Source organism: Pecten maximus, chromosome 7, assembly GCF_902652985.1.
Source record: "Pecten maximus chromosome 7, xPecMax1.1, whole genome shotgun sequence".
Classification (NCBI taxonomy): Eukaryota; Metazoa; Mollusca; class Bivalvia; order Pectinida; family Pectinidae; genus Pecten; species Pecten maximus.
The window spans coordinates 35,832,851-35,856,561 of record NC_047021.1 but is presented as its reverse complement, the minus strand read 5'-3'; the positions used below and the strand labels follow the sequence as shown (position 1 = coordinate 35,856,561).

At 33.7% G+C, this 23,711-nt stretch overlaps 1 protein-coding gene across 2 annotated transcripts in view; it reads right to left on the bottom strand.

The window, feature by feature from the left end:
* Positions 1-514: 514 nt before the first annotated feature.
* LOC117330712 (protein O-linked-mannose beta-1,2-N-acetylglucosaminyltransferase 1-like) overlaps positions 515-23,711 on the bottom strand; it is a 63,562-nt gene continuing 40,365 nt past the window's right edge. For both annotated transcript variants that reach the window (XM_033889164.1, XM_033889165.1), the window contains 6 exons: positions 21,899-22,025; positions 20,244-20,376; positions 17,918-18,070; positions 16,110-16,271; positions 13,604-13,735; positions 515-8,432 (listed from right to left, as the gene is read on the bottom strand). In XM_033889164.1, coding sequence (XP_033745055.1) covers positions 8,315-8,432; positions 13,604-13,735; positions 16,110-16,271; positions 17,918-18,070; positions 20,244-20,376; positions 21,899-22,025 — 825 coding nt within the window. In that variant the 3' untranslated portion in view covers positions 515-8,314. The remainder of the gene's footprint in view (positions 8,433-13,603; positions 13,736-16,109; positions 16,272-17,917; positions 18,071-20,243; positions 20,377-21,898; positions 22,026-23,711) is intronic.

Below are 23,711 nucleotides of genomic sequence, written 5' to 3'. Positions count from 1 at the left end.
AATGCTATATATTGTATAAGACGTTTTTTATGTACATGTATTTAGTTTTGACACTTTAGATAATATTTTGTTCAATCCACCAATGTAATCTTGAAGACACGTGTCTGGTGTATGTATAATTGTGGCTTGATGCACCTTCATTTCTTATTAGGCAAGCTATGCCCTGTGCCTAGAGGGGCGCGCTTTTGAAACCAGTTTAAAGTTACAGTGTTGAAGAAATGAACTTTACAGAAGTTATAAATCCTTACAGAGGTTTCAAAACAGCCATGGTATACAACTCAAATGTATATAGACATAAAAAGTAGGAAAACTAGTATGTGAGGCTCATACTAAAATGTATTAAAGTTAAGCTGGAATGGAACTTATACTTTCTAGAAAACTGAACTTAGCGCAAAGCTGCATCATATAATCAAAGCGACATTTTGCAAATTATGTCAATCTACATGTGAACTTTACCTTGTATGCGCCCCCCATACACACAAAGAAAACAATAACAACAAAACATAACACAGGATATAATTTCATAATTTTATTAAAAATCATTTTGAGAATTTCATTTAATTTCTCATTACGTGCGGTCAATAAAATATAGTCTAAATTAAGTTAATTTATGTGAAGTGAGATTTTAATCAGGTTTAGAAATGTACATGCACATAAGCTTTTTATGAGCAAAGGTGACAAAACCCTTTGTACATCTCGCATGTAATGTACACAATTAAATATTAATTTCTATCATGTGCAACTATTTTATAGTTTTATCGTCATTTCCTATTGAGAATCGTAGCGTCATACCAGTCTTAATCTTCTCACGAATCAATGGGATGATATATCCAATCGATAAGAGGAATGTTACAATAAAAAGCCATTGTATTCCATGAGAAAGTAATATGATATGCATGTAACATTATAAATAATAGTAAATACGATAAAGCAAATACATTCATGTAGTAGCCAAATATCTACCGCAAACTCGTTATATAACAAGAACTGAGGAAACAACAAAACGAAACGACCGTTTCTCCCGTATCCATTAAACGTAAAGATGAAGATTAAACATCGTGAAATATAAAGTATTTCATTTAAAACTTTTGTACCTTTTAACACAATGTTTGACATACGTATCACTTCTCTCTCTGTCTCAGAATACCTAATCACTCAACTTTTACAATGGTTTTATTAGAACACATGCACCCTGTTATACGAATACATACACACACATATTACAGTAAGTTAATGTGTTATATAACAAGTTTGCTTTGTACACAAACAGAAATCGAAAACTTCATTTGCGAGCTTTCGAAAACGTACAATAGCCGAGTGTCGGTGTTCTGACCCGTCCCTCTGACTACCTACAGTATTAAAGTGCATTTAGTCGAAATGTCACGCTACGGATTTGACAGCTGACTTCACTAACTCGACCTATTTTGGGTAGTGAGCTGATTTCAGTTGTCAGAACACCAACTCTCGGCTATTGTAGTCTACGCTTGACGAAAGAAATGTTTTCGAAAGCACGTGAATTATGTTTTCAATATTTGTGTACAAAACAAACTTGTTATAAATCATTCATACCAAGCTGATGAATCTTATTCCACAGTTGACGTTGTTTGTTCCAATTTATTATTATCAAATACTATGCTAGTAATAGTTATTAATCCAATATGATTATGAAACAAGAAAACAACTAATAAGTGTGGGTCTATAGGCTAATTAAGCTCCTGAGGTATGAGTAGAATTGTTTAGAAATATCTGAATAAAATCTTCAAACGATAAAAGCACGAAATAAAGCTGAAAAGTTTGTTTATAAATGCTTAATTGTCAATACTAGTAAAATCTGTCACCCAAAAACAAAACTTCATACTAAATGACTGGCAACATATACATGCTCAATCAGCCTTAAGGGTGATCGACATGTCACATCACTGATATTGTTTATCATACCCCTGAAATATTGGTCAAAACCAGTATTTGCACAAAATATTACACATAATTGGATTCAAAATAGTACACAATTCACAGATTATCAGGGGTAATAATACTTTAACAGTAGATCGTATGTGAAGTATAAATGGAGCAAGTACTAACACAATATGGAAAATAAGAATGGTGCGTATTCTTTATTAAGAAATACATAAGGTAAACAGCAGCTATCACAAATCAACAACGCATTGCTCACAATATCAACATAATGTAAGCAAAAAGCTATCAAGTTTGTAAAAATTCAAATACAAATTACAAAAGCAAACGAATAGCTTAGCAGGGATACACTTAAATATAAAAGATAAACAACTATATATATATATATCCCTCCCAGTTGGCAACTTAATAATCCAACAATTGATACGGGATGTATTGGAGGTTCACGCTGTTCTTCACCATCTCCTGTGACATAATACTTTACTTGTTGTACCTACACATGCCTAACTGTGCATGCGATCCCTAAATATACAGAGTTAGTGCTTTGATACCAACGTGTCATTTTAATATGTCAACATCTTTCACACTACGGCACAATCTGTCATTTCATGTTAGAATATCCTGATGACTGACGTATGTCACATGCAAATGTAGCTGCATATGTATAATATTAGAGCGTACTTCCACTACCAGAAAAAGCGTGTGCATGCAACACTGGCATTTGTAGGGAAACGAGTATATGAAGTGATGTTCCGAACAATTTAATTCAAGTATTGAAGAGAAGAAAAAAGGAAGAAGAAAAAATATATAAATAGTCCTCTTCGGCAGTGTTAGAAGAGTACGAAATCGATAAATTATATCCAACGGAATCGTGTCGGCGATGGACACTACCCACAAGATAACACACAGCAAGAGGCGTCTGACAACAAAAGTCGTTTTGACAGGAGAAGAAAATGATTCCTCATTTCACGAGTGATCAATCCATAGAATAGCAAGGTCTCAAAATGAAATAAATGCACCGACCACGAAAAAAATGCGAATTGCTACTAGATGAACAACGGGAACTATCCTTGTAAAAAACTACTAAATACCACAATACTTTAATTCTTAATATAATGGATATAAAAAGTGTAAGCTTGCGTTCCTCCTTGATCATAAAAATATAATAATGATCATAATTAACTATATCTAACACAACAAATCAGATTAATAATATTTTAAAAACAATCATTAGTTCATTGAATACATAAAACAAATAATTAACTAATAAATTTGGTTTAATAATCCTGATAAATTTGTAAACATTCCTTAATTGAAATGAAATGATAAAATTAAGCATTGCATATATTTTTATGCGACGGCATATCTAAAATTAATATTCGATACTGATTTTGGTGCTTCAAGAATTTTATGAAATGTCACAATCATACACGAATCAATTAAAACACGAAGTAAAATGAAAGTCATTTTCACAAGTGGAATGTATTATTCGTTGACTTCCAAAATGGTGTCATTCAATTTTGATCTAAAAGGACTCATTTTATAATTAACACATTTTCGTTAAACTCACACTCGTAAAACAATCACATTTGCCTGTCTCCAAATAGTTGACAAATTAAAACGCTACGATTGCTATTAAAGAAGCCAAAAATAAAACGAGTTCACAGCTTGTTGACTCTGAATGACAAAATTGCAATTTTACACCAAGCAGACGATATGACACAAATCTAAAATATGTACAGATATCATATTACGAGTATTAAAACTTACGTGTAAAATGTTTGGCAAATATTTGACGGGTGTTTGCAATGTGCCGCAAATGGCATTATGGTTGAATTGTAAAAGGGGAAATGATGACCCAATAAGGCTAATGACGAGACAGGTGGTAACCGATATGGGGAGCATTATATTGAGTATAACCGCAAATCATGCCAGAAATTGATTAAACACTTTCAGCTTCTTAAGATATTAGACGCGTGCGCCAAAGATTTGAAACTGTAATGTCACAGGTTAAGTTGAAATATGTCGCAAAAAAAATGGGAAAAAAAACAACAACAAAAACAGCTACACATTTAATTATGCCACGAATACAAGGTAAAAAAAACCTAATATGTACAACAATGCACCAAAAATTTCATAGTTAATCTGATATTTCTAGAGAAAAAATTCATCAGATTTACTAATACAAAGTGAAATGAAGTGGTCTACTAATCAAATGGAAAAGTAATTATTTTTAAGAGTTACTTTTAGCTTAATTATTGGTAACAAAATAACAGAAGAACATATAAATTAATAATAAAAGGAAATTATTACCAATTTTCTACATTCCGTGAATATTCATCTTCTTCGTTTAAATTATTTACAATATATTTTGTTAACAGTCATGCTGTGTATTTAAACAATGAATAACAATTTAAAACTTTGCTATATCACATAAGAACCATGATGGTTCTTTAAACTTAATAATCAATTGCAATGAACAATTCTGAAAAAAGCATACACGTAGCTCCATTCGGCACAGGAGTGTTGACATGTTGATGTTTGAAGCATTAGTGTACACGTTTGGTTGGTGATTAACATTTAAAGACTTTGTAGTAGGGATTTCTTTGTTTCCTTTAAACCTTTTAATCATTTTATTTCATGAGTATGAATCCGAAGTAAAATGCAGGCATGTGAATAGCATGTTTGAATGTTAATCCATTATACATCATAAATTCACAGCCAAACGCGATATTTACATATCTATGAAGGTAGCATCGCTCATGTAATTTGTCTTCACAGTTTGACGTTACTTTGCATTGAAATATTTTCTGAAACTTTTTATCAAAATTTACACACTTTTGTTCCATTAATAAGAGTCACTGAAGAGTCTTTGAAGCTGAGAAAATATCAATCAGTCGAAATAAATTAGAAATGAAATGCAAGATTATGGCAAAGTGTGGTGACTTAAATACACCAGCAATGTTTACCGCCCTGTTACCTCTTACCGCCCTGTTACCTCAAAATCATTACACACACAAGAGTATATGGCCGTTAAATATGAGAAAAACAAATTGGGAAGTTTTGAAACAACGAACAATACTCCCTTGCCAGAAAGATAATTGCAAAATAATAAAATCATTATGCATGTTTTGTCGCCTTCAGTCAATTAGAACATATAATTTCTTAGTCTGATAATTACCTAAGATAATTGGGAAACTTGAACATGCGATGGAAACATTGAAACACATTTCACTAAAGCCATGTGATGTTACAAATCAAATAAGAAATGTTAGATTGTATATGTTGTATAACAGTATTTAAAGTAGATAGACAATCATGATGTTGAATCTGAAATCACGATGGCTTCAAACAACAAGAAATGACGTCACCATTCAGACGCTGAAGTTTTTCAAAATTGTTCATTGCTTTCAACAGTATAACGTATAAATACCGTTCAACTAACAAACAGAGAAAATGTCTGTAAACAAACGATATACAGTATATCCTCATTTGATTGATCATACTACCTATCACTGGGTTGAAAATGTTTACTTAAACATTGTTTCAGAAATAATGAATCCATAAAAAGCATGCAGTAATGATCGAACATACTGTATATTGTAAACATACATACTTTATCGTAAATCTTATTTTAGTGTTCTTGCGTTAAAAACATATCGCTTAATTCTGTTTAAATTTTGTTATGCTCTAAAACTTCAGTACGATAAAACATGTACGTTCACAGAATCGAGGGTACAAATGAATGTTTGAAAGGTATTACAAAACACCAAAACATCTTCATAATAAACAAATCGAAATACATGTACATATATAATGGAATGTACGTTTGTGTCTATATTGGTTCCTGGAGTTCAATCCTGAACATGAACAATATCTCTTTATCTATTTAGATTCTTTATTTAGATATTTAGATGCATGCAATAGGGTTTCGTGTTACCTGCCTGGATTTCATATTTTCCCTCGCATTCATTCGGGAATCCAGACATGTAATATAAGACCCCATTTCACGTGTCTAAAACCCATATAACGAATCTGTCTTGCTGCAAAACCTATTCTTAATGAAAACTAATGAAAATTACATAACCAACATATCATTTTTATTCAACAAACCATTTATTAAGATTACGCCTGTATTTTTGCAGAAATGTCGTCTGCACTTGGCAGGTGAACCGAACAGTTTCCGCCATTGCTGTGAAATTTGTGGCTCTTTGCGATTTAATTCCTGCGCGAGTCTATATTACCGGTGAAGACTCAGAAAATAGGAAATCACAGCTGGATGATTGTCCAATCAAATACTTTTAGATTATTTTTTTTCAGTATGCCAATCCGGCAATAAATCGGAATCGGGCTTCTTTTGTACATACAAATAATTACTGTGTGACGTATTCCCAGTCCACCCACAAGCGGGGAACAGCTTGTGTGGCATTTTGTGGATGTCTCGTCTAGTGTGAGGACCTATTCCAACTCGTTTAGACATCCAAATATATGATATGCAATAACTCGATAAAATATGTTTGTTGAAAGACAAGTCATATATTAATTGTAAAGCAGATTAATTGGTCAAAAACAGACAGACTGTTGACAGATCATTATCTCTGCAGATTTAATTAAAAACAAACATCAGTTTGGCAGGCATGTCTATATATATTGTCTAATTAATGATCAATTAACCAGTGCAAAATATCCTTACATCACTATTATGGCGTTTAAAATTCATCCCTGAAAGCAACACAGTGAAACATCACGACTATCGCCGTGTATATAGCAAAATATGGCGCTGTAAAAGGTTTCCGAGTGTATACAGAGATAAAGTGGTGTATAGGAATAGTTATAGGCAAACAGTAGATGATACCCATGAAAGGGGACTTAGACATATTTAAACATTACGAAAGGTAGAAAATAAATATCAAATTGTGGTTTTTAATGAAACGAAATGCACAATATTATCATCTTAATTACGTACATTTAATACACCAATACACCTTTTTTTTCTGCTGTGTGTATGAATTGCTTAAAATTTAATGCTTAGCATAATAATATTTCCATCAATCTGTATACCAATTAGGATGTAAATTTTTTATTTCATTTTATACTGCTGTTATGTAGATCAAATCTAACTTAAAAGGGTTATTCCGCACACATTGGGAAATATCTGGCGGTTCTGTGCCTTTTCAGAATAGCTCTCCAATGACTTGAAATATAGCAAAATCTAAACATTTTTTTCCTGTGGTCAATTTTGACAAACGAAATAGCAGAGTGGGAATAAGTTTTGTCAATATAGCATTACTTCTAGTAAGTAACTGAAGCGTAACAGGATTAGATATTTCATATCTGGTATTCCGTAAAATTATTTCTGCTGGGGTTGCAACTGTCTTTGTTGTGTTAGGTTATTTTCTTGCCCATTTTAAAATGTACACCAATATTTCACACACTTTGCCTAATAAAACGCAAACATATTGTGAAGCAATCTGGTCCATGCAAATGTTTGTAAATCCATCTAAATTTTTCTGGACATTTTGCTAGATCTAGGTACATAACTTCTACAAATAAAATATTGTATGTTTGTTTATATGGTAAATTAAGGTGTAAAACTTCCATAAGAAGCATCATCCGAAAATGAAATTGTAAACAAACGAATTTTTTTTCTCCAATTTTCGGTCCTGGTATATTGTTATATTGGAAGCGAGCTTGCTAACACTTATACGTTAATATAAAATGTAGCTCCCAAAATAAGGTTTGTTGGTACAGTATAAATGACTTTCATTAAAAATTTTTTTATAAAACATCATATACATGTATAACAATGCTTAAATTGTAACAAAAGGTTCAGTATTATCTCCAGCAGCAGTAGTGCTCAAATTTACAACCCAAAGATTCTTGGATTTAATTTCAAAATACCTTGGTGTTGATAAACATCATAACTGTATTTTTATTTCAAATTGCAAAAGCAACTTTAAAAAGTACATCAAATTTATACCAGAATTAGCACAAGTCGCAAACATGCAATCAGACTGACTCAATGTGGCAGTGGAATTGGTAAGCATTTGTTGGAATGTCTTGGTGAAATAGAATTGGTAGAGGTGGGCTGATTACCAGAATGGACTTATTGTCGGATAAATATGGTACAGTTTTGATGCCTTTGTGGACCATTCTTAGCAAAGTTAACAAATGTTAATATAATTACATGTGTATATAATTTCCTCTCAATGTGTTTTACAAATTAAGCATACACTTTCAATACACCAACAATGATGATGGAACACAAACCTTCCAAAAAAATTAATATTTATCTTAAATAAGAACATATTGCACATCAGATTTCTGGAAAGTAATTGTTATGAAGTGTAATTTGTTTAATTTATTATAATAGTGTGTATAAATATGAACTTATAAACCTTTAACCTTTATGGTTCATATCCTGTATTTTAAGCGCCTGGTGGTCAGCAGGTTTGTGTCGGTAAAATTCTTGTGATGATGACCCTATTAAGATACCTTCTCTTCTGTCGAAATAAAACCTGAAAAATAAAATCACATTGTAAATTATATTCAATATATTAAGAAAATGCATTAAAACATGTCAATTCGGTTTGACAATTCAAACCACAGAATTCATTTCAAAATTTTTCCAAAACAATTTTATTTTTGTGGTCCAGTTGGATGTGTGAACACGGTCTTACAGTGGTACGTGAACCCCCTCAACCAATACCTTTTCATATTCAATTAAGGAATGAACATCTTGTCACTTGTGAAAGGCAAATACATAACCGCTACCCTTGTCTGACATTACTCACGTCAGACACAACCCATGTCTGATTATGATGCATGTACACATGAAAAGTATGTGTGTTGTTACTTCCTTAAAACACAGGCATGTATTGAATGGATCAATGGCAGTCATAAGTGGGTATGGAAAACTTAATTATGTAGAACTATACAACAGACATGCCATTAAGCGGTTAACATGTGTTACTGCATGAAAATGGTCAATGTAGGTTCACTTATTGAAAAAAAAAACTGGTAACATTCAGATTGTAATCTATCAACCAACAAAAGCTAAACTCTTACACTTGCATCAATACCACAGAGGTGATACTGTTCCTATGGCTGAGATAATGTCTCCTTTTATGGACTACATACATTTGAGTGACAAGACATTAAGTGCAACACACATTTTTATGACATGACATTAAATGTGTACCCAAGTTTTAATGACAAGGCAGTTATTGCCACAAATAGTTTGCTCACTGATACAGCTAATTCAGCTGTCTTAATTCTCCCTTGTGGGGCGGGATCATTGTATCTTACTGCTTTGTCAAGAGAACTCTTCATTGATTCATACAAAAGGGAGGAAAGTCATGGATCCACAAGGGACAAGCTTTACACAGAAAATTGTCATGTCTTCAGCATGTTCATATCTGTAGATGACAGACACATTGGAATTAGTTTTAGTTAAACAATCACTCCATCTTCTGAAGCAGTCTTTATGAGTAATTATTTCACAGGTCATTTAAGGAAAAGTGGTTGTACATGTATCGAAACATTATGCAACATATGCTCCAGTAGATTAGATGTTTGGAATAGAAAATGGTTACTGTAAAAAAGATTTTAACACATTTGATCCCCTGTGACCTTGAAAGCAGATTTGGCAAATCCATTTGAACAAACATTCAAGGCCAGCATGCTACTGGCCCAATATCATGATAATGTGCCTCTGGGTTAGTGAGATTCTCAAGAAGTTGTTGAAAAAGGAAAAGTTGACACTGAATGGATAGTCGAGGGAGGCCACACCATTGCATAAGCTCACAAACAAATATTATGGAGGAAGGGTACAGGACCCAGCAAAGTTAGAATATTGATCAGCCAATCAATTTGTAATTTCTGAACAAGACTACAAAGGAATTGTAACATACTGGGATTTTCCCACAACTATCATGATATTACTAGGATAAATATTGACTGTTTGACACCGATATACACAGATATAAGTATGGTCTAAAGAAAAATAGTTTTGTAAGCAGTCTATAAATTAATGTAGAGCTAATTAAGATAACAATATAAGCACTATATACACATACATTACATATATATGATATACAAGGAATATTACATTGGAGAAACTGGAAATAATTAGATACCCAGGATGGTCCAGGAGAAAGAGAAAATGTAGCAGCCAGACCTGAGGATTCGAACTCAGGACCCTCCAAGCTCTAGAAGGACACTCTACCAACTGAGCTACCTTCAGTTGGACCGATGATCGATCCAGCCCAGTTACTCTACATTCCTTCCCTTTTTTTTCAAGTCTTCGCTACCGAAGACCACAAGCTTAGGTTTCCCCTATCTAAGCCTATACTCCCAGTACTTTACAAAGGGTTGGCAAGCTCGCTAATTTTGTAACAGGAGAAAGAGAAACAGAGGCCAGATCGTGGTTCAAACCCGGGACCCTCAGAACCATAGACTGACATTCTTCCAAGTGAGCTACCTCAGGTCACCGATAATCTATCTAGTCCAGATATACGCTACATATGTAACTAAATGATACTAAAAAATGTAATTATGCGACCATTTACTAGATAAAAGTGGAAACAATAAATTTGAAATATTTCCTTTTCATAAAATGTACAAAGATACCATATTAGAATGAAGAGAAAATGAAAAATACTTCATCTGATTGGCCAAACCACAATTGAACAACCTTTTAAAAGCCATTCTCCCTTTGTAGATCATCGTTTTATCGTACTTAAGATATCAAGAGGCATTCTACTGTTTATCCCTTATTTTTCGCATAGTATTTATTTTCACACTAATAGCAAAGAAAGTCAATCATGAAATCAAATCCTTCACAAAACTAACACCTAGATATAACAGCCAAGCTATTGGTTATTGATATAGGAGTCTTGCAGTATAGTCCATAACTGAAGTAATTCCTATAGATCTGCATTCAGAAAGCCTTGGATTTGCAAGATAAGTTCACAATATGAAGTAGTGTTGTATTTGCGAAATCTAAGTGATTTACAGTATGCTATTTTGCATCTGAAAAGTTAAACAGGCTGATGTTGGTGTCTTTCTTTCTTCTTTATTTTAAAGAGGACAATGTGAAAAATACTCTTTTCATACACATGACTGTATATATATAATGAACAATAATTCCTAGGCATTATATGCATTGTTGTGGTAATGCTTTGATTGTACTAGCCATAGACTCAGAATTACAATTGTATGTTATAATTTAATGTAATTACGATTGACTGTAAAAATTGCTATTACGTATTTTGATGTGATTAATTTGGGATGAGTTCTTTTTACTGTGGATCTGTAATCTTACATTTTATAGGATATTGTCAGAAAGTGCTATTTTTATTTGATTATCATTTTTAATGATTCTCTGAAGGATGATAGCTACAGTGTGTCTGCAATGGTAAGATTACATTGGATACATCTCAATCCTAGCATAAAATGTGTAAAATTCTTTTATAACAAATTACAAAATGGATGCTGCTTGATCAGAATAAGAATTCTCCATTTCCATCCGTTCCTTAATCAACATTAAAGTTAATATTTCATGAACAGTCCACTTATATAACGCCTACTTAAAACTCACTCACTTTGAAAACGATTTTCAAATCAAATATTATCAGAGAAAAGTCATACAATGTAATTATGTCACATTCTGTGGGTACAATTATGAATATCACTCATATATACAGTGTACATTTTCAAATTTTAATGAGTATCATAATAATTAAAAAGTGTTTTGATCTAATTTCCTTTTCTTTTTTCATTAATGAAAGTATAATATACATAAGTATGTATTGCAGTGTAATTTAAAAGGTTATTATATCTACAAAAACCAATCCTATCTAAATTCCTTATTTTTAAAGTGTGAATAAAATAATCAAAGATCAAAATTTCATATAGTGAACTCTAATTATCTCACTTATTGGTTTCAAGAGAGTCTGGTATGTGTACAAAATTAATGAAGTATTGAATAGATTAAGTTCTAGTCTAATATATTGCTGTGCTAGCTGTCAATTTCTGTCCAGTAATTGTCAGATCAGTATGTTTTATTTAATCATTTATCCCTAAAAATTAAAAAATGTTGCCTATATTTGTCTTAATGATTATGCCATGTACACATGTCTTGTCAAATTTTTGCATACATCCTTTTGAATCTTGGTTGTGTGGACGTTCTAACATCTGTCAAAGTCAACATTGACAGATATGAATATACATTATTCAACAATATCAGTTAATCACAGACACAGGAAAAGTGCAAAATTAATCACCAAAATACAATCATATCACTGATAAAGTAAACAGACTTTGAACTATTAAATTGATAACAAAAAAGAATAAAAAATGAAGGAAGGATTGTAGCAAATAAGTTAACTATCAAAACATTTACAGGGAAAGATGCCACTGAAGAGTAAATGAAGAGGCCAGTGACCTAGTGGTAGGACACAGAGCTATGTGATCGAAGGTTCGTTAGTTCCAGTCTGGTACCGGCGCCTTGTATATCACTGAACAAGACACTTTACTCTGTTGTTTTCCAGTCGACTCAGCTGTAAATGAGTATGTGATAGGACAGTGCAAGAATTGTCAATGTATGTTTAAGCTGATAGCCCCAAAATGGCAGCTCCGGCTGTATGCTCCCCAGTGAGTTGAGAAAGACATTGACTTGTTGCTAAAGGACAATTAACCACGGGTATTGGGTGATAAGTTTTGAAGTGATTTGAGACTGCTACATTGCTAAGATAAGCAGTATATAAAACTCTAAATTATTATTACATTGTATTAATTAATAATTATTTTTTCTTTGTTTTCATGGTAAATACTCAAATGTGATTGGTCGAAAAATTCTTTTCATTCTGCTATGAAAGAAATTCCGAGAATGGTGCGAAAAATGTGACGTCACAATATGACAATTGACATTGAGAAAAAGAATCCCATTTAAAACCAGTAAAATTGTACATAAAACATGTTTTAAATTAGAAAATCATTTTCAAAAATTAATTTTAAGAGTTGATGTCAATTTTTGTTTAGTTTCATCGGGGTATGAAACAAATTTTGTTTGCAAACTTCTGTAAGAATCCGCTACGCGGATTCACACAGTTATTTCAAAAATGACATCAATGCTTAATTGAATTATGAGTCTGTTGCATCAAGATTTTGGCAAATTTTCAAATATTGCTTTTAGGTGCCTCCTTTCATCACCACTTCAGGCCCTTATCACTAACAAGTCCCAGAAGGTCGAAAACACCAATATCATACAGTAAACTTTTGGCTCTAAATTAAATGTCTAATTTCCAGTTTGAAAGGTGCAAATAGCTTGTATGTCTTTTGTACAATCTTAACAGTCGATAATAGAAACTAGAAAATGTCTGTAAGACATAAATGCCCTCGCTGCCACTTGACACCCTGAAACCTCAGCAGTTCCTGAGAGTAGCTAGTTATATAAATTGCATTGGGACGGTACAGGATGGGACGGGACGGGATGGACATTGGTAACACTATATGTCCCCCATTTCATGGCAGGAGTATAAAAACAATAAGATATTAAATTAATTAAAAAGTATTTTCTGGTTTATAAAGTATTACCCGGGTATGTAAATGTTATTGAAATCGCATCACAATCATGAACAAGAGGCCAAAAGGGTCTGCATCACTAGCATGAAAAATGAGTATTTACCTTATTATGCCTTTATGTAGGTTTCTGGGCCTTTTGCCTTTGACGGAATATAAACCAAAACAATGACATAATTGATTCAAAAGGGAATAGTCTTGAGGACCGGACTGCTCGAAATAAACAGCAAATACTGATCTGTAAAGAAAATTCAAATCATCAAAATACATATGTCAGACCTTAAAATGATAACAAAATGGAAGGCATGCAGTCACATAATATCTGAAACAATGTTATGATTTAGTTGTGTCTGAATTTAAGCCAAATTAATTACTTCATGTTTCTGATTGTTAGACGATTTTCTATAAATAGTAATTGTGACCTTGACCTTGGCACCTTGAAACAATCTCATCCAAGATATAATTGTGATAGCTGACTTTAAGATAATTAGATTTTCATCACTGTCCCAAGAAATGCTTGTGCAATGACATTCAAAATGAAACAAGGGACATGAAATATCACTACAAAATGGAACACTAAATAAAATACTGTTAACATTTCATTAAATTCTCATTAAGCTACCATAAAGCCATTAAAACATAACATGAACGCTAGTTGGTATTTCAATGGTATAGCATATATACATTGATGTAACCCCATTAAGTAAATATGGTAATTAAAAACACATTGATTCACACATAAACATTTTAATAGATTAAGGGCAATTAAACTGCTTTTAATATACATATACATATATAAATAAAACATATATACATATGTATATATATTGTTTATGACATTAATAACCCAATAATATAAGTCCTTTTAAATGAAAGACCATTTAAATCTGTATCCCCTATGGCCATTACCCGCCATTTCCTGCTGAAATCAATGTGCTTTAAATCAATATTGTATCGATGGGCTGGTATGGCCATTACTACCCAATTACCAATAAATAAACTAGAGATTGTTTTTGTGAACACAATTCTGTCTCCCTTATCCCTTACTTAAGGCATTGAATTTTTGCACTCAAATGACCTTTGACCTTGAGCTCCAGGTCGCAATGATCCAATGAAAGAGCACTGCATTTTGTCAGTTGAGCGATAAAGGTAAACAGCAACTTTCCTTGAAGATGATGATGATGATGATGATGATGATGATATCATATATGTGATGTAATTATGATTTCATGTGCGAGTGTATGTGCTATATTTTTGTATTATGCTTTGCTGAAAAACTTGAAAAATGAAATAAATACAAAAATAACAACTTCTGTATAACAGTTATAGTTTACAGAATAATCTTCAAAAGCTGGTATCAGTTGAATGTTTGAAAGAAATTGTAAAATTTGACTATCTTCACACACTCTTAAATTGAAAAAGGTATACAGCTATCATAACATTGAGCGACACCAAAGAGTTTATCATTTATGTGACATGAATGATATTGAAGACGAGTTCCATTTTGTATTAGTGTGTCCTTGTTTTGCAAATTTAAGAAATACATTTTGAAAAGGTATTATGTAACAAATCTAAGTGTGCACAAATTAGTGGAATTACTTTCTACAAAAAACCCTAACAAATTGACAAGTTTGGGTAAATAGGTTGGAATTGTTACCTTGACGAGCTAATTAGTTCAGAGTAATAAAGAACTTGAACTTGGTGGCATCTGAAAAGTTTTTATATTTTGATCATAAAAAAACAACCTTTCTTTGAGATATTTTAGGCAGTTTAAAAGTTATCTCTGGAGAGGAAATGATTAGAAAAAACAGTACTTTCTATTGATTCTGACCTTGGAACTAATGTTTAAGCATCCTTACAGCAAAGAATTGCACATTGGTTTCAAGAATTGCAAGTTTCATCAAGATATATTCAATATTTAAGAAGCTATGGCCTGGACAAAACTTACACTTATTTGACCTTTGACCATGAGGTCAAGGTTGCAATGATCTAATGACACAGCATTACACTTAATCAGTATGTGATTAAGGTGTACATCCATTTTCACTAAGATATCTTTAAACACCAAACAAGAGTGACTGAAAAATATAGCACTTATTTGACCTTCGACCTTGAGGTCTGCACTTTGGCTTCAGGTAATACAAGTATACTGCCAGTCTGGTCTAGATATTATCATTGCTTTGGAAGCTAAGGCCAGGACAAGAATTGTTTTCTTAGAAGAACCAGTACTACATGATGAAATACAGGACATATCCCTTCGTTCGAATCGGAGACATAATAAATGAGTGATTTTTCTAAAGGTAATAATATTGATTAGTTGACATAAAAAAAATCAAGGCAATGTCCCCTTAATATTGTACCCTTTAACCATATAAAATTATTGAGAAATTAGCATGAAATGAATGGCTAGGTGTCAAGGGTTGTTCATGGTAGTTTTTAAACATCATGTTTGCCACATCCTGTTCAGGCTTGGAGCTTAAAATTGTGTAACTCTCACCTTTGTTCAAACCTCAGATTTAGCAACTAATGACCAAATTCACTACTCAAAATGCATCTTTAACAGGGTAAAATTCAAAATTTTACAAATAATTTGCTAAGAAAATTAAACTCACTTAATTTCAGCTGGCACATATAACAACTGTTCTTTTCCAGTGATACATTTCTTTAGCTTATCGACAGTGATGATCCCTGCCGATTCGATTGTTTTATGAAGTAAGCTGTCATAGCTACTGTCCATTAAGCGAGACAAGCCCTTCAGGTTCATCCCAGCCTCTCTGAAACATAGATTGATTGATTTATAAGCCTTCACAACAGCAAAGGTCAGATAGTACAGGGCTTCATATAATTATAGTGATGACACTTAAGGGGTCATTAAAAGTTATATGCTACAACATTGAAACATGATAGCTTGGACATATAGTAGCAAGGTACCCATCAGGTCAAATTAGACAAGGTTCTAATCAGAATGAAGTATTGAGGAGGAGTGGAGTGGTGGGCTCCATTACTAAGAACAAGACATTACAAATGATACAAATCTAGTTGTGGGCGAACATAAACTCATTCTATAGGTATTTTTATACTTGACCATGTATATGATGTTTCTCATACTCAACCATGTATATGATGTTTCTCATACTCAACCATGTATATGATGTTTCTCATACTCAACCATGTATATGATGTTTCTCATAATTGACAATGTATATGACATTTCTCATACTTGACCATGCATATGATGTTTCTCATACTCGAGCATGTAGATTACCTTTTTCATACTTGACCATGTATATGATGTTTCTCATACTTGACCATGTATATGATGTTTCTCATACTTGACCATGTATATGATGTTTCTCATACTTGACCATGCATATGACCTTTCTCATACTCAACCATGTATATGATGTTTCTCATACTTGACCATGTATATGATGTTTCTCATACTTGACCATGTATATGATGTTTCTCATACTCAACCATGCATATGATGTTTCTCATACTTGACCATGCATATGACCTTTCTCATACTCAACCATGTATATGATGTTTCTCATACTTGACCATGTATATGATGTTTCTCATACTCGACCATGTAGAATTACCTTTCTCATACTTGACCATGTATATGACATTTCTCATACTTGACCATGTATATGATGTTTCTCATACTCGACCATGTAGATTACCTTTCTCATACTTGACCATGTATATGACATTTCTCATACTTGACCATGCATATGACCTTTCTCATACTTGACCATGTATATGACATTTCTCATACTTGACCATGTATATGACATTTCTCATACTTGACCATGTATATGACCTTTCTCATACTTGACAATGTAGATTACCTCTCTCATACTTGACAATGTATATGATGTTTCTCATACTTGACCATGATGTGACATTTTTCATACTTGACCATGTATTTGGATTTTCATTCTTGACCATGATGTGATGTTTCTCATACTTGACCATGCATATGATGTTTCTCATACTGGACCATATATATGGCGTTTTTTTATACTTGACCATGTATATGACATTTCATTAAGTCTTTGTATTTTCAAAATAACCCTCCATAAAGATAAGCCAGCGTGCTTTAATTACATCCATCTAATTACCTAACCTTTCTCACTCCTTTGCCCGAGATATAAACATATATATTTTTGTGAACTTAAATTTTACTGCATAACCAAACTTAAATGCTTAAAGTGTAATAATGAATTGGCACCCTCAAAATGCTTGCCATTGAAAACAATATAAAAAAAAAAGAATAATTAGTGCAATCATGAATTAGCAGAATGCTTTAAATGTGAAAACGCGCTAAAATAAGATTACCACTAAAATATTAATGCCTGCAGTAACTGTTCACCATTTAAAGATTCATGTATTTTAATCACATGCATAAACTTACATATTGGTAAGCCTTGGTTTGTTGAAAAGCTCAGTCAGGTAATCTTCATCAGTATTCCAGGTTTGGTACGGCTGACGGTAAATGCGCGAAACGTCTGGTATAAGGATTTCACCAACAACATCATCTCCAGCTAATCCCCAGTCCTCCCAAACTCTGGGAATTGCAGAAGATAAAAAAAAATTTGTAATGATAAGGAGTTTTAGTCGTTTACTAGTAGTGGATGGATTTGTATGGGAATTAATGGTGTGACATTCATGAATTGTCAACAAATATAGCTTGGATTTCTTCCAACTACAGTATATAGTTTATCAATGCTTTAACTGCTCTTTTATTTCATCAACTCAGAAATGCATGATTATTTTAAAGTATTTTAAAGAAAATTCCAAAAACAGTTGATATGCCACATTTATAGTTCTTACACAAATAGTGAAGTCTGTACTACCAAATGTATGAGGCTAAAATAAAGAAAATTTGCAGATACAGTCAAACCAAAAGGTCATGCATGCACCTCAGAGTCTGTAAAACATATACCTGTCTAGCTATTAAGGCCATGCAACTGATCAGCTTCCTGGTGCAACACATTTCATTCTATATAAAGGCATACAGGCCATCTGTCTACAAAAGACACCTTTCTATAAAGGCCTGCTGTCTACAAAGGCCACCTGTCTACAAAGGCCAACTTTCTACAAAGGCAACCTGTCTACAAAGGCCACCTGTCTACAAAGGTCACCTGTCTACAAAGGCAACCTGTCTACAAAGGCAACCTGTCTATACAAAGGCCACCTTTCTATAAAGGCCTGCTGTCTATAAAGGCCACCGATCTACAAAGGCCACCTGTCTACAAAGGCCACCTGTCTACAAAGGTAACCTGTCTACAAAGGTAACCTGTCTACAAAGGCCACCTGTCTACAAAGGCCACCTGTCTACAAAGGCCACCTGTCTACAAAGGCAAGCTTTCTACAAAGGCCACCTGTCTACAAAGGCCACCTGTCTACAAAGGCAACCTGTCTACAAAGGCCACCTGTCTACAAAGGCAACCTGTCTACAAAGGCAACCTGTCTATACAAAGGTCACCTTTCTATAAAGGCCTGCTGTCTATAAAGGCCACCCATCTACAAAGGCCACCTTTCTACAATGGCCACCTGTCTACAATGGCCACCTGTCTACAAAGGTAACCTGTCTACAAAGGTAACCTGTCTACAAAGGCCACCTGTCTACAAAGGCCACCTGTATACAAAGGCCACCTGTCTACAAATGCCACCTGTCTACAAAGGCCACCTGTCTACAAAGGCAAACTTTCTACAAAGGCCACCTGTCTACAAAGGCCACCTGTCTACAAAGGCAACCTGTCTACAAAGGCCACCTGTCTACAAAGGCAACCTGTCTACAAAGGCAACCTGTCTATACAAAGGCCACCTTTCTATAAAGGCCTGCTGTCTATAAAGGCCACCCATCTACAAAGGCCACCTTTCTACAATGGCCACCTGTCTACAATGGCCACCTGTCTACAAAGGTCACCTTTCTATAAAGGCCACCTTTCCCCCTTGAGTGGCCTTCATTATATATGCAGGTTTGACTGCATAATTGACTTTATGGAGGCAACATTTGGTAGTGTGTTAGCCTTATGGCTGACTAAGGTCCCTATGGGCCTGTGTGGCAGCATTAAAAGTTGTGATGTACATGTATAGCACTATATCAAGGAGTGATAAAAACACATATAAAGAATCACATACACAAACTTCAACATACCTACATAGTGTTACATGTATATCTATTGGCTGTGTACACTATAATTATAGCATAGAGACTGACAGGCCTCACACCTTTACTGATTAGGATGATCATATTAAATATGTCAATACTTAAATATGTCAATACTTTAAATTACAATTATCTGCATTTAAAATGTATCTTTATTAAGAGAATTTTTGATTAAGGAGTTTGATATGGTTCATTAATTTGTAATTAGACAATAAATTTTGTAATTGTGATAATAAACTATTATTGATGCAATATAGTGATAATATCTGGTGACTTTTTGAAAATCCAATATGATCATATTTGCAACGCTTATGATCTTCATAGCTATCTGGAAGGATCGGAAGGGTCAGACTCACAATTATTTACCCTAAACCTAGCTAGGCATTCATTATCAGTAAAATCTATTGTTATTGCCAATTCTTTACTGTTTTTTCTCAAATGGGATGGAGGCTTTGAAGCTTAAATTAGACAATAGTTGATGTACTTTACTTTGTCAAAAGGCAGTCGTAAAAATTATATTTGATGGAAAATGCAAGAGGCTGGCAGATATAAAATGTTTGTATACCTTCCTACGCAACAGATGGACAAGCGGTTTTTCATATAAGTGTCGTAAACACTTCGCTTCAGCAGGAATCCAAGTCCAGGAAACTCTTCAACTCGATATGCAAGGGTCCTGTCTCCAGAAGTCGTGTCATAACCTAAACAATCAAATCACTAAACTCTCTTATTCTATAACTTATCTTATTAATCAACCACGGTGCTTCAAAACAAAAAGTACAACTTATGGACAAATCATATTTATCCTCAAATAAGCCCCCCTCCCCTAGTGTTAAAGTTTAGTATTGAAGTCTGGGAAGGCTTAATTGTGAACCACTTTTAGCTTCCTAATTTTTAGAATTGATGATTCTGCAAAAAAATGAAGATAGGGCTTATTTGTGGACATGGGCCAAGGCTTTTTCTAATGGCTTTTTGAAGCTGATAAAGGGCCCCATTTCCAATTGAAATTATTTCCTATTTAGGCCATATTCCAAAATTAGCAGTTAACACCTGAAAACTCTTTCCCGATTCACCATTTTTCTTCCCAAAATGAGACAAAAATGCCCAATCCCAAACTGGGGAGAAAAAGCCCTGTGGGCTTATTTGCAGATAAATATGGTAAATACAGATTGTTCAGTGAAACATTATAATTTACAATATTTTAATATTCAGTTGAGATCAAAGCACCATTGAAACTTACAATTTTGATTTCATTGCCTTTTAGAATTAATTACAGCAGTTTAATACACAGCACTACTAATTAGATCATACCAGAGAGTAATTACCAAAAGAAAAGGTTGAGTAACATGTACAGGTACATGAAACTCTTTTGAAATGGAGTTACCAATGTCACAACATCTCATCTTTCTTCATGTGTTCCATATTGATTATTAAAGAAGAGGCTAATTAAAATACCATCATTTGATAATTAATGAATGAATATTTCACCAAAACAAACAACTATGAATTCTACCATGTTTGCTATGCAACGATAGTTTTGATTGGTTTAAAACCATGTATTATTTTCCAATAATACACGCTTGCGTCAATAATACACGCTTGTGAGTCACGGCTGTTACAATGTTATGTATCTAATATTCACTCTGGAATAGTACGGTTATTGTAGCTGAGGGGGCTAATGGGTTAGTCTTTTCTCAAACGACGCGTGTTCGAATCCTACGAAGGCCGCCATTTTTTTCATCCCTTTTTTTTTAATTTTCAAAATCAATGTCATATGATAGATGTTCTTGATTGTAATTTGTAGTACCGTAGTGCCAGTAAAGAAATATAAATTTTATCAACAAAATAATGCAATACTCAAGAAATAAATTACAAGGTTTTCCCGGGGTTTCTTTGCCGTTTTTCTATTAGAAAGAGGTAGATCTCAGAACTAAACAGTACATGGTAGAATAGAAATAATCAACTTTGACTCATGTATTGTTGGAGGATATACAACTCGGTCTTGGATATTTTGCAATTTTAATTAATAAACCCAGGCCTGTGGCCTTTGTTATTAATTTAATTGCAAAATATCCTCGTCCTCGTTGTATATCCTGCAACAATACACGAGTCATCATTAATTATTTCTTAAATAAGAAATTATTCTCATTAATAAAAGTTCAAGGAAGACAACTCTAATCTCAGGAGATGTGTAAGGTAGCATACTGCCTTAATTAAACTAACCGTTGTAGTTCCAGGCAGACACCCCCAGAAGTGTAGCATCAGAGTCCACTACAACCAAACTTTGACCAAGGAAGGAAAGAAAGTCAGGAGCCAGGACAATCTCTTCCTCTAGAACAATCATATATTTCTGAAACATCAAAACAAGTAAAGGGTTAAATTTTCAACAACAGCCATGGTCTTTGTCAACTTAGACAAAGATATTTGCCCGCATGTTAGTTAAATATTTTAAATGATTTTTTTTATTTATCAATGAATGTCTAAGCCTTGACATGATATTCATATTTCTATTACACAAAACATTTCAAAACTCATGAAAATATTGACGATGACAACAGTAACTGCCTCAACCTGGTGAAAACTGGTGAAAACTGCCTCTGCTTGACTGGAAATATAAATAAAGTATGCTCCCTCGCATAAATGACACTCAACAAGTCAGACACAGTTAAACACTGATTCAGAACTAAACATAACCTACACTCAACAAGTCAGACACAGGTAAACACTGAACTAAACATAACCTACACTCAACAAGTCAGACACAGGTAAACACTCAACTAAACATAACCTACAGTCAAGCAAGTCAGACACAGGTAATCACTCAACTAAACATAACCTACACTCAACAAGTCAGACACAGGTAAACACTCAACTAAACATAACCTACACTCAACAAGTCAGACACAGGTAAACACTCAATTAAAAAAAACCTACACTAAACAAGTCAGACACAGGTAAACACTGAACTAAACATAACCTACACTCAACAAGTCAGACACAGGTAAACACTGAACTAAACATAACCTACACTCAACAAGTCAGACACAGGTAAACACTCAACTAAACATAACCTACACTCAACAAGTCAGACACAGGTAAACACTGAACTAAACATAACCTAAACTCAACAAGTCAGACACAGGTAAACACTCAACTAAACATAACCTACACTCAACAAGTCAGACACAGGTAAACACTGAACTAAACATAACCTACACTCAACAAGTCAGACACAGGTAAACACCCCTTATGAATTTGCAGCATGATCACAGCATAGATGCAGTATGAATGCAGCATGGAATTGCAGCATGAATGAAGCATGACTGCAGCATGGTGCCTAATTTACCTCACTATATATTCTTACTAGTTAAAGCATGATTGCAGCATGTTTCAATTATGCAAATTATGCTGGGATCATGCTGCATTTATGCTTTAAGGAAGCATGGCCGCAGCATGATCCCAGCATGGTCTGTGAAGCATGATCCCAGCATGGTCTGCAGCATGATCCCAGCATGGTCTGCAGCATGAAGCCAGCATGGTCTGCAGCATGATGCCAGCATGGTTTGCAGCATGATCCCAGCATGGTCTGCAGCATGATCCCAGCATGGTCTGCAGCATGATCCCAGCATGTTTCAATTATGCAAATTATGCTGGGATCATGCTTCAATCATGCTTCATGGCAGCATGGTTTACAAAATCAATTAAAATCATGCAATAAAAACTTGAAGAATACTTTTGTATTACATTTTATTTGGTAATTAACATGGTATAAAACTTTTCATACAGGCTGTTTTTTCTAGTTCAAACATTTAAAACTTATCAATGAAATGAGAATGTGACAAAACAAATTTTAATTCTAATTTACCCATGGTACTTACTTTATTTGCCTCTTATATTCTTTTTCTCAAAACTTCCATCACATACACAACACAGCTATCTTTTTCTAGTACAATTTTCAAATACAACTAATATCAATTCATCCTAGCTAGAAGTGGTTTGTTTCAACAAAAATAGTCAGCAAGATATACAAGTTCAA